General features: G+C 43.5%; 1 protein-coding gene across 1 annotated transcript; it reads right to left on the reverse strand.

Moving 5' to 3' along the window:
* Positions 1-5,049: 5,049 nt before the first annotated feature.
* Positions 5,050-6,180, reverse strand: LOC120842922 (uncharacterized protein K02A2.6-like). Its single transcript, XM_040214138.1, has 3 exons — positions 5,965-6,180; positions 5,725-5,880; positions 5,050-5,601 (listed from the first exon to the last, which is right to left on the reverse strand). Exons 1-3 carry the CDS (start codon positions 6,178-6,180, stop codon positions 5,050-5,052), a joined length of 924 nt encoding a protein of 307 aa, XP_040070072.1.
* Positions 6,181-12,954: the final 6,774 nt, after the last annotated feature.

The following is a 12,954-nucleotide window of genomic DNA, read 5'->3' on the forward strand; positions in this document are numbered from 1 at the left end:
TCTTTTCTGCGAACGCCGTAAAACGCGAGGCCTGCCCTTTAAGTGTTACAAAGTGCACGGACTTGTATATTTTCGATCATGGGACGCAAATTTCTTACGTGTAATTTACTTTGAAATATCCCTGCAAACGTACTTTTAAAAACATGTTTTATTTAAGTTTATTATGAGTGTAGTCATAAATATTTTTAAGAATGCTTTCTTATATGAGTTATTTTCTTTTTCTAAGATTTACAAATTTGTTAAAAAAACGGGAAAACTACACATTTGCGACTTGTGCAGCTCCTAGTTTAATTATACACGACGAGATACGCTGGCGAACATTCCCGGCAGGGTAATGCGCTGCACCTTTGCTCTCCAGTGGTTCATCGTTCCCTGAATGATCTTGCCCATAGGACTCGTCATGTTCTGCAGCCTGAGTATGCAGACAAAGCAATGCTGTACCCAGGATACGCTGGTTCAAGGCTTATATTGCGTCGAGATCCAGTAGCGATGTGCCGATGTTGGTCGCAGAATATAAGACGAATACAGTATATTTCTGCTTGGCTACTTCTCCGTAGAACGCTCCGATGACGGTTATTTTTTCCTGCGAATATTTCAGAAGGGCAGAGGGTGGTTGAACCATTTCAATGTTCGTCCGCTAGATGAGATGAGCGTTCTGAGAAGCCAGTCCGAAATACTGGACACATGCGATCTGGTGTCCACGACAAAATCCACCTCTTGCTGGAAGAGAACGACGTCGATGTAAAGTCCTGAACGACGGCGACCAAGAACAACGTTTATTACGACATGATAGTCTTCTTCGTCTTCGTCAGAAAGTATCTCTCGTACTCGAACAGATCTCTGACGGTGGTTGGAACTCCTACAGAACCTTGCATAATGGCCTCGTGTCCGCAGCCACAGCTCGTAGCACCTTTTGATCAGCGGGCAACAAAGTCCCGACATTTATGCAGTCCGCAGTTTAGATATCTTTTCGAGAATGTCCCTTGACGTGATCGAAACGTCGAAGGCCCAGGTGTAGAAGATGTGTTAAGGGCAAACCGACTTGGGTCTGATGGTAGCGACGCTGACCAGTCTTGAAGGGTGAACATTCGGGAGGAGTTACGGCGACGGGTGTGATGAGAGAGAGACTGATCGTTCCGTGCTACACGATGAATTAGTTGTTTTCTTGACAAGTATCTGGGCCAGAAATCTTGACGCTACAACTCCTCTGCAAAGACCTCATAGGCTGCAGGGGATTCGTGGGTACGTGTCTGGGGTCGCATCGCACTTTTTTGTCCTACAGCCTTTTCTAAATGAAGGGTGACCTTCACCACCAACTTAAATACTACAGACATTATCATATCGCACTCCTTCACGGAAGGATGCTGGCACTAGTCCTGCTATAACCTCTTGATTAGTGTCTTCAATTCGAGTCCCAAAGCTGAATGCGGTCACGAATTGTCGCAATGCTGCATTATAGTCCACAAGCGAATCGTTCTCTTGTTGGTGCCGACGGCAAAACCAATGGCTCTCCACGATGGAACTTGTTGTTGCAGAGAATTGTTTCGCCAGTGCTGCAAGTGCAGCCGCGTAATTGTCATGAATGGTACGTATCTCAGAGACTGATCTTGATGTGGATTCTTCTCCGGCACCGTCTGCAGCTGACCCCATTGCTGGCGGAGGAGCAGCAGTAGTGGGTGGAAGAAAACGACTCTCTATGACGGAATCGTAGATGCGTGGGCCTTCATCACAAAGACTGTTGGGAAGAATAGATTGCCTGCAAGTAGAAGACAGTTCGACAGCACCGGCCGCATTCGTGTAGCGCTCAAGCCGCTTGTACTATTTGTCTCATGGCGCATCCAAAAAAAAGGATTGCGTGGTGATGTTTAAAAAGGCCATGTTGGTTTAAAACATGTATCGGCTTCAATCAAGGCGAACTGAGGAGACCATGTGCTTGCAAATGATGTCGTAGACTAGTCTTCTTCTAGCAAGAGAAAACAACATTTTTCTGAGTTAGGGCTATGTGAGGAGGTTCGTTATTCGAGGTCAAGCTCTTTTTGGATAAATCAAAATATTGACGAAGCAAGTACTGTTTTTGTGTCGCTTTTAGTAGTTGCATTAAAAAAAAACAATAGCGAAACAAATTTGAAGAAAATCATGAAATCATGAAGTATTTCACGGGATACACAATTCCATTATAGTAGTCATAAAACAAGTATTTGATGTGTCACTAGATAACATATGTGAGTTTCGAGTCAAGTAAGTTAATGGAGGTCAGAGTGGAACACTTCACTTCACCTGACAACGACGTTGGCGACGCGCGGCAACGATATGGTGATGTCTCCCATGATTGGTGCAGCCGCCGCTGGGTGTCGTCAGGGACAACGGAACATCGTATTCACGATACGGCCCGGTTCTCCCTTGCATTTACGCCCAGTCGTTTCTGTTTGCGTCGACGCCTCCTAGGAAGGCAACCCCCAGTCATTTGTCCTCGTTGTTCCAACCACCACTTCTTCTTTCTTTCCCTGTTGTCTCGTGCTTCTTTTCTTTCCGAATCACGTCGTCTTCTTTTTTCTTGCACCTCGTTGAAATGTCTGATCACAGTTCACCACACAACCCCCCCCCCCCCACACACACACACACTTTAAGCTTTTCTTGTTCAGAAAAGAAGATCCAGCTACACCGGTGAACATATACATGGTGAAAAAAAACAACAACAAAGATCATATCAGCTAGATATTGCATCCAAAATCTCAGATCCTACTCATAAAATCTGCTCCTACATTTTCGCTACCCTTAATATGTACAACTCTGAAACTATATTCTTGAAGCAAGGGACACCACCTTAACACCTTACTATTTATCAACTTCGCAGTGTTCAAGTACTGCAGTGGGTGGTGGTTTGTTTTTATCGTAAACTGTTTACCATAGGTTCATGTGGAATTTCTGAATCGCCCATATTAGGGCCAAGCATTCCCGCTCAACCGTGGAATATTTTCGCTCGCGTGAAAGAGGCTGTTTGCTCGCGAAGGATATGGGATGCAGCAATCCCTCGGGTTCTTGCATGAGGACGGCGCCAATCGCGGTCTCTGACGCATCCGTTCGCACTACAAACTCCTTGTTGCTATAGGGTGCTCGCAACACAGGCCTAGCGGAGAGATCGACTTTTAACATATTAAAGGCCTCTTCTTTTTCGTCTCTCCAATGTACCTTGTTGGGCTCTCTTTTCTTTGTCATTTCCACTAGGGGTTCGGCGATTTGAGTATATCCTGGTACGAACTGCTTGTAATAATTTGCCAGGCCCAAGAATGATCGGACCTGCTTCTTCGTCTGTGGCTTTTGCGCCTTCGTGACCTGCTCTAGTGTGCGGAATAAAGGTCGAATCTTTGCTTCCTCTAGCTCGTGGCCCAAGAATGTGAGGTTTTTCATGCCGATCTCGCACTTACTGGGCTTGATTGTTAAGCCTCCCTGACGAACTCGCTCCGACAAACAATGCTGCGTCGTCAGGTGCTTTGACCAAGTATCGGTGGCAACAAGAACATCGTCGATATAATGTTGCACATGTGGTATCTCGTGCAAGAGTTATCTCGTGAGTCTTGCGAAGACGGCTGAAGCGGTCTTTAATCCAAAGGCCAAGTATTTGAACTGATACAAGCCCGAGGCTGTTGAAAACGCCGTAACTTGCTCAGATTCTTCCGCCAACGGTATTTGCGAGTATCCTTTGACTAGGTCAAACTTGGAGAAGTATCTCTTGTCCCCACGTCCGCAAACATATCATATATGCGGGCATGGGGTCTGCATCCCCTACCAAGATAGTGTCGATGCGACGAAAGTCGACGCATATGCGGAAGGTGTTGTCTGTCTTCTGTACTAGAATCAATGAAGACCTGTATGGGGATTTGGACTTTTCAATGGTTCCTCCTCGCAACATCTCCTGCACTTCCTTTCGATCGTCTCCCTCAATGTTGGGGGCACAGGATACTGCAGTGTTCGGAGCGGCACTTCGCTTGTGAGATGAAGTTGGCAATGAAGCATCGACATCTTGTAAACCCTGAAATGCGGAACGATAAAAAAACGGACGAACACAACAAAATCTCGGACGGCGCCAATCGCGGTCTCTGACGCATCCGTTCGCACTACAAACTCCTTGTTGCTACAGGGTACTCGCAACACAGGCCTAGCGGAGAGAGCGACTTTTAACATATTAAAGGCCTCTTCTCTTTCGTCTCTCGTCCGTTCGTCCGTTTTTTTATCGTTCCCAATCTCAGGGTTTACAAGATGTCGATTGATTACCAGCTAGCCTGTACTCTCTCACTGCTTACAATGAAGGATGTTTGTCTTCCCGGGCAGGCCTGAAAAGACTTCGTCGTATACTTTCGGAGGGGCCCTTAGCTAATCTTTCTCTTCGTTTGAGAGGTCTTGGCTAAGCATGACATACTTGGCTCCTTTTGTCTCTTGAAGCGATGGGGCTCATAGTAAGCCGTCCTTTTCATCTTCTACTGAAAATATGACCGATGTCTGGGGTTGAGGCTCTTCTTGTTTTGCCCGCTCTTCGTATCGCTTGAGTAGGTTGATATGGAAGAGCTTTTGCGTGCGTCCCAAGTCGATGAGGTAGTCGTAACCTCCCTTAGCTCCGAGAACCCAAAATGGACCTATCCAAGCCATCAGCAGCCTGCTATGGGTGGTCCGCAGCAAAAGCAGTGCTCGGTCACCATCCCGTAGTAGACGGTTTTGGGACTTTTTGTCAAAATATATCTTTTGGACCTGTTGTGCCTCAGCAAGATTCTTGTGGGCCAGCTCCAAGCTCCATCGTCTCTACAAGGAAATCTCTCAAGTCCAACAGATACCCGTAGGTAGTCTTGACCTCTTCGGTGAGACAGTCGTTTGTCCACAGCTCCTTCAGGATGATCATAGGGCCTCAAAAGTGCCTTCCGTATAAAAACATAAGAGGCAAAAACCCAGACTACGCTGTTGTACCTCTCTGTAGGCGAAAAGAGGGGAGTGATATAACGATCGCACTGTCGTGGCTTTTCTTGGCACATCTTTTAAAGCATTGTCTTTATCGTCCCGTTAAACTTCTCCGCCATCCCCGTTGCACATGGGATGATATGGGGTGGTGGTTAGCTGTTGTATGGACAAGAGGCAGGATACCTTGTTCATCAAGGCTGAAGGGAACAATGGAGCCTGCTCGCTAAGTATTTCCTGTGGTACTCCAACGCGCGAAAACATCTGGATCAAGCCCTCGGCCATGGTTTTGGAGTCCATCGATGGAAGCGCCACTGTATCGGGATATCTTGTATCACAGTCAACCATGGTCAAAGTTAAGCGGTTTCCCGTGTCTGATGATTGCGAGAAAGGTCCAATCAAGTCGATTGCGACGCACTCGAATGGCGTTTCGATTATCGACATGTTTCCAAGCGATGCTTTTGCTATCTTCCCCTTGGAGGTCACTCTCTGGCATTTTTGACAAGGATTTACAAATCGCTTGATTTGTTCTTCCACTCCTGGCCAAAAGAAAGCTTCCAGGACGCGATCTGCCATCTTGATGCCCTGGTGGCCTGCCATTGTTCCTTCGTGAGCCACTTTCAGGATGTAGGGTCGCAGGTCTTGCGGTACCACCACCTGGTTGAACGATTTTCGAGATGTAAGGACATACCGGCGAAAAAAAGCCCCTTTCGATAGGTAAAATTCCGATGTATGGCCCCCATTCGAAGTCTGCATCTGCCCGATTTTGTGAAAGCATACTGCCAAAGTAGGGTGGAGTTTCTGACGCTGACTCAGATCGTCTCTCCAAACCTCCCTTCTCGCCGGTGCTATGCTAGGCACAACTTTTTCCTTGCTGGTGGGCACTCGATCGGTTGAAACATTGTTTTCTTCGAGCTCCGTGAACCCATTCTGCGTCTGCCAAGTAAAATCTGGTTCTTCTAGTAGTAATAATCCTGGTACATTTCCAAGTACTACATCGTGCAGTGGATTGTCCATTACCTTGGCTCGGACTGTGCCGCTGTAGTACGGACATGACACCTGCACTTTAGCTTCTTGTAGTGTCTGACATGATCCGTCGACAAGGTATATTGGCCCTTCTGTGCCAGTGAACGCTTCGGATGGCACCAATTGCCGTTTGACTACCACAGTATTGCTACCCGTGTCCTTGAGGACTACAACTGATTCTCCGTTCAACGTGCCTTCAGAGGCTGGCATATCAACCTTAAATATGCCGGAAACTTCCAGACGATCTTAAACGACATTGACCACTTGTGATTGGACTTCCAGGATGTTGGAGCACCCTTGCGTACGCTGCTCTGCTTTAGGGCCAGTAGTAGGCTGTGGTGCAAGGAAACAACGCTTGCGGGTTCAGCAGGTTTTTCTGAAAGCACGTTTTTGACTGGTGACCCTCTTTTTTAAATATCCAGCAAAATTTCTGGTTTTCTATCCGGGATCGACATTCTGCTGACTTGTGTTCAGTTTTGTTACTCACCAAGCAACGTGGCTTCTCCACAGCGTAGGTATTGTCCTTTTTCTTTTGCCCAAGCTCTCCAGATGCGATGGTTTCTTTTCTCATCCAGCATCGAGATAGTTGTCCGAGTTTTTAGCTAGCTCAACTAAGCTTGTACAGTTCCGCTCCTTCAGAAAAAGCGCCAATTTAGGGTGACAGTTACCAAGAAACTGTTCAGAGACAACCAGGTCCCGCACGGCCTAGTACGTTTTGGGAGTTTCTTTCATCGCAATCTAGCGATCAAAATACCCTTCTAGACGGGCTGCGAACTGGCCTCCGGTCTCTCTATTTTGTGCTTTGCAGGAGCGAAACTTTTTCCTGTAACTTTCGGTTGTAAACCGGAACCGCTTAAGTAGTACAAGCTTTGTGCAATCGTAATCTGGCGACTCCACTGGAGAAAGACATCCGAAAACTCGAAGTGATTTCCCTACGAGGCACATGCTGAGGGGTGTAGCCCACTTCTTCCGTGGCCAACCCTGTCCGACGGCTATGCGCTCGAACCTATGTAGGTAAGCATCTAGATCGTCCCGTTTTTCGTCGAAAACTGGGATGAGCTTGAGGGGACTATTAACGGCTACAGTTACTGGTGAGGTGCATCCTTCGCCTGAGGATCCTGAGTTAACTGCTTCCACATTACTTTGTTGCTTTCCAGGAGCTGCGAATTTAGTGGTAGAGGTTGTTGTTCAAGCGCTAAGCGCTCCGTTCGCATTGAGCCAGCGCGCGCTCCGCGTCAAGCCGATCTATTGTCGTCCCTCTCCGCTAGCTTTTCGTTGCGTTCACGCTCTCGCTCCGCGTCAACCCACTTGCGTAGATCATCTCCGCTCAGACCGAGTACCTCGCCCATCGACATTATTTCTCTCGTATTCATTTTTTTCGTTAGGTTACACAAAAGCAAAACACGACTTGCCTCGTCCTGTCGCCGACGCCAATGTGAGGAGGCTCGTTACTCGAGGTCAAGCTCTCTTTGGATATATCAAATTCTTGACGAGGCAAGTACTGTTTTTGTGTCATTTTCTAGTAGTCCCGTAAAAAAAAATAATAGCGAAACAAATCGGAAGAAAATCATGAAATACTTCAAAGGATACATAATTCCATTAGGGTAGTCATAAAACAAGTATTTGATGTGTCACTAGATAACAAATGCGAGTTTCGAGTCAAGTAAGTTAATGGAGGTCAGAGTGGAACACTTCACTTCACTTCAGCTGACAACGACGTTGGTGATGTCGCGGCAACGATGTGGTGATATCTCCCATGGTCGGTGCAGCCGCCGCTGGGTGTCGTCAGGACTACGGAATATCGTCTTCACGATACGGCCCAATTGTCCCTCGCATTTACGCCCAGTCGTTTCTGTTTGCGTCGACGGCTCCCAGGAAGACAACCCGCAGTCAGCTGTCGTCTTCGTTGTTCCACCCACCACTTCTTCTTTCTTTCCCTGTTGTCTAGTGCTTCCCGATGAACCCGCCCAAAAAATCCTCGTCGCGAAAAACGTACTGTGTACTGGAATTGAGAGGACGGCAAACGGCGTAGGACTGGCGAAAACATAATTAGAACACAAGTTACGTCCATACCTGAATTTCGATAACGTCCATAACATCTAGTTACAAAACGTAATGGCTTACGTTATTCATCAAAATGGTAAAATGTTGAAAGATGTAACTTCCTTTTTGTTGGAGAAGCGCATCGTCGTAAATTATTCTGGTTTCAATCACAACTGTATGTGGCAAGTTTCCCAAACGCTGTGTTCCCACTAAAATAAAATTTTAAAATGCAAAGTTCTATTACAAGGCATGGTTTATAAAATTTATATTTTTTCATGCTTTAAGAGCATGCCGTAAGCGCCTCTTAAGAAGTATTACGGGCAGAGCAATGCATTATAAAAAAAATCAGCATTTTCGCGGCCCACCACTTCCGCTGGCAAACATTTACCTCTGATATGGTGCAGAATAAAGTCAGTGTTTAAAAATATTCGTTTAGGTGGCATAGGGTGGAACATTTTATTTAAAGACTGTTAGTGGCGAGGTATAATTTGGCGATTTTAAGAATAACGAAGCAGAAATTTATCGCTTAAAGATTATCATAAAAATAAAGCTCCAGCGATTGACGTGTACGGGGCTCCTTTAAAGAGACCAAGGCAAAATTTGTTCCATGTATATTGAGCTCCAAAAGCGACTTTACCTTTTCAGGACGAACCGGGCCGCGATAGGTTGAATACGTTCTAGTAAATTTACCTACACTAAATAAATTGAATCCAATACAGGGAAAGCCTAATTTAAAATTGATCTAACGTATGCCTGATACGAGAACTCTTTGCCCTTGATACTGACATGTTTCTGGATCCGCTGTAAAAATCTTAAATATACCTGTCGCCCTCCCAAATTCCTCGTTATACCTGTGTTGACCATAAGCCGTCTTCGAAAAATACCGCACCTAGGTATTTTATTTGTTGTACTAAGCATGTGTTTATTACAAAGCAAGATGTTCAATGCGACTGACAATCGCGTTATAGCTCACCAGTTGTTTTCTAGCCTTTGCTTTGTTCTTGTCTCACATGAAATGCAATAAAACATGTCTCCAATCATTAATAAGCTTTTCACTAGACATAATAGGTCGGTTTTATAATTATGCAGAACCAACAATTGTGCTCGTTTATTTCATACGACGGAAAGTTCGCGGCAAGCCTAAGTATACGTTTGTATTCAAATATCATTTACAATATGTTTTGTTGTGCACGCAATTTCGAGGCCGTTAAGTAGTCGTTCAGTTGACCTGAATAGTTTCACTTTTGTGATCTTGGCAACATTCTCAAAACATGTGCCACTAACAAAGTCTAATTTGGGCATAAATTTGTATTTTTATGTGCGGCTGCGCTGCGTCCGCACTCAGAATCACGGGTCATTGTTCATCAGAAATCTCCTCTCATGTACAATTGTGGTAATCTGCTACTTTTGGAACCTTCTCCACACTGAACCTACCGCCGGGACCAGTATTTTGTTGCCAAAAAGAAAAGGATCGGAATGGTCCGGGCTGTTTTTGTTACACCGCAGCGTGGTTCCCGCTGAGCTCTTTCGCTCCGTTCGTTCACTCGTAACATCGACGTTCCTTCTTACATTAGGGAAAGAGTTTTCTGGAACACTTCCAATGACGCTCTGCTCGAGCGGGGGAAGAGTGGATTGAGCGGCCGTGGTGTTGCCAGAACGTACGCGGCGATGTAAAACCGAGGCAGCGCGAGGATGCTGTTTACACAAAACCGCCAACGCCCGAGGGAAATTTTGGCTCTTCGAGACAACTGTAGGCGCACCTTAGGCAGCTATTGAGGGAAGCTGTGGTGACTGTATTCAAAACCGCCGACAGCCTTGAGAACACGCGACTCTCCGCACACAAAAGCATGCGGACCGCCGAGAGGTCGGAGTTCCCATCCTTCGATTATTCGGAACTCCGCCGCGAAATGCTAACGTACTTCGTAAGCATTAAAACTGTTTCTTCAATTCTACAAAACCTTCACTGTAAAATGTAGTATCAATAAAGAAATAAATTACTGAAAACATAAATAAACAAAATTACATGATCACGACTTTTAACTCTAACTCTCACTTTGTTTTCGCGGTCAATCGCTCTCAAACTGTTTTCGCTAACAACACCAGCCTAACTTCTATCTGAATTCTTTTCTGGCATTCCGCAAGAAACTGTATTTGGCAAGGTAGGCCCTCCATTATTTTAATCAATATTAATGACCTTCATGTTCACATTTTCTTGTTAGTTCGTTTTTTCGGGGGTGACTGCGTTCTTTATTGGATAATTAATTCTCCCAATAAAAACTCTCACTCCGAAGCGGCATTGAGACTATCTCGGACTGTGCCCTACTCGTCAAATGTCTTCCAACATTAACGGTGCTTGCATCTAACTTCGGCGTGTCCCTCTTCCCACCCAGTAGCATATTTAACTCTTTAGGTTACTAACAAGTACAAATATCTTGGGGCTCATTTAGCTAACAATCTATCTTGGATTGCTCATGTTCACAAAATAATATACTCATCTAACCCTTTCCTTGCTAGTATTGGTCGTGATTTTAAAGTGGCCTAGCGAACTTTAAAAGTAGTCCTTGAATCACTCTTGTTCAACCAAAACTGGAATACGCGTCATCTATTTAGTGTCTCGACCAATCTGTTTTTTAAACGCAATTGATGCTGCATGAAATCGTGCAGCTTGCTTCATTGTTTCCGACTAGTCTTGTTTCTCTGGTGGCACTGCAATTAAATATCAATTAACCCCCGCTCACCTTTTCTTCCATCGAAATATGTCTAGGCTTTGCCTCATTCCTAAAGAATATTACCCTTAATCTCTAAGATAATTAATTTCAGCCAATCTTTGTTTCTTCAGACTGGACCATTCATGCAAGATTGACCTACGCAAACCAAAACCCCACCCCATCAGCAGTCTCTTCTATAGACATGGAATGGCGCTCGCGATGACATTGACACCATCTTCGATAACAAGAAGTTTCGCCTAGGGCTATCGAACCACTCCTCGCCGTAATGTCCCTGCGGGCCCCGAGGTTATTGCATATATATATATATATATATATATATATATATATATATATATATATATATATATATATAGGGTGTTTTTTTAAGCTTAACAGATTTGTTTAAGAAAAGCCGCGAAAGTTACACTTATGCCGCTTGTGGAGGTGAGTTATACGGCCAGAGAAACATATTATACGGGGCTAATCGTAACAATCAGTCGATTAATCGACTAAAATTTGTTAGTTAACTTTTTAATTAATGGAAATAGACATATGGTTCCAATTAGAAACTTGCTCAGCGTCATCGAAAACAAGTAAATCAGTAATTTTCAGAAAGACTTTGAGCGCATGAGAAGAGTAGTAGTGCACTAAAGTTACCATTTGTGGAGCAGGTACAAAGCTAACGGTTGCGATAAGCCGCCCGCGCGATTTTTCCGCCTCTTATCTAGCCCCAGGCTTGTACCTGCTCCACGAGTGGCAACTATATATATATATATATATATATATATATATATATATAGATATATATATATACATATATATATATATATACATATATATATATATATATATATATATATATATATATATATATATATATATATATATATATATATATATATATATATATATATATATATATAAAAAGACGTAGCGTTTATTTTGTCAGTTTTTTTTTAGAAACCTGTTCACCGTAAACGAAACGGGGCAGCGAAAATAATGTTAGATACATTCCGATTAACTGGAAACTCCTTGGACGGTAGAAAAATGCGACCCTCAGGTGGCGTCCATTGCCTTAAATTTTCGTTATGCTTTGGAAACCTTTAAATAATTAAAATCCGCCACCTGGGTTTGTATCGCCAGGGTTCTACCTCGGCGGCAATCTCTTAGACGTTGCTTCACAGCGGAAAAAATATGGTTTAGTAAAGCAACCTAAATTAGCAGCTCTTTTAGAAACCCTCTTTCGAGAAAGATAAATTAATAATAACGTAAGCAGTGTGGGTTAGAATATTTTACATATGCGCCAGAAGAAGATATATGTTGAGTTCTCAGTTCTTCGCATTCCAAAAAAAATTATATTCTGAAGTTAAACTGAGCCCATTACAAGGTTGCTTTTAAAAATAAAATAAAATGAATTCGCGTTCTTGGCAAACAGAAATCATTACAATGAATGGGTGATCTTTAAAGTACAAAACCAGATGAAGTAACACGTTTGAATTCACAAATGAAAAAAAATGTTCTAGTGTCATGAAGTAAAGTTTAGATAAGTGTGTTTCATGTACGGGTGTACTTCATCTTGCATATTTGTTGTTCACTCCTCATTACAGTGTTTTTTGTTTCGTCCAGGAAAGCACGAAACAAGTTGACTGCCCCTGAATCAACTGTTTTTTTAGATGCGTTATGCGCAGAACAGCTCAGAAAAAGAACGTCAGGTATAGAAGGGTGAAAGTTCTTTTCTCATTCAACAATATTGAGCACTATATTTCGCTAACCCGTTGCATTCAACACACGCAATTTATCCATGTTATTTATATAATTTTGCTAGTCTTCAAACCTAAAAACTGGCTACACTTTTGCTTAAAGCATGGGAATGAAGTGCAAGCATTTAAACATTTCAAAACTAAATACTAAATCTAATTAATTTTACTCACTGTTGCAGTCATAGGACCAAGATCTTCGTTGTGTTATATTGCGATATTCAACTGTTAAATGAAAGAAACACATAAATATCTCACAAGATTTTCAGGGTGCATACATGTTTTTTAGGAAGTCGTGAAAATGTTGCTTGCAACCAATTGTTTGGAGCAGTCGATCTGAGAATATTGCGCTTCTTTAATGCATTGTCTTTATTCAAAACATATTTTCAAGCCGTGACATATTTTCATTAGTTATCAAAATACCAAATGTTCATGTATAAAAACAAATGTCCTAACGCAGGAAAATTAAAGCACTA

Source organism: Ixodes scapularis, unplaced genomic scaffold (assembly GCF_016920785.2).
Source record: "Ixodes scapularis isolate PalLabHiFi unplaced genomic scaffold, ASM1692078v2 PGA_scaffold0__279_contigs__length_252992795, whole genome shotgun sequence".
Taxonomy (NCBI): domain Eukaryota; kingdom Metazoa; phylum Arthropoda; class Arachnida; order Ixodida; family Ixodidae; genus Ixodes; species Ixodes scapularis.

What these genes read in the sequence shown, in the direction of transcription:
- LOC120842922 (XM_040214138.1), bottom strand. Translation starts at nt 6,180, where the DNA reads ATGCCAGCCTCTGAAGGCACGTTGAACGGAGAATCAGTTGTAGTCCTC. An exon ending in GCGGCACAGTCCGAGCCAAG is followed by an intron (nt 5,881 to 5,964) that starts GTAATGGACAAT and finishes TTTACTTGGCAG; the next exon opens with ACGCAGAATGGGTTCACGGA. An exon ending in AACTCCACCCTACTTTGGCA is followed by an intron (nt 5,602 to 5,724) that starts GTATGCTTTCAC and finishes TCGTTCAACCAG; the next exon opens with GTGGTGGTACCGCAAGACCT.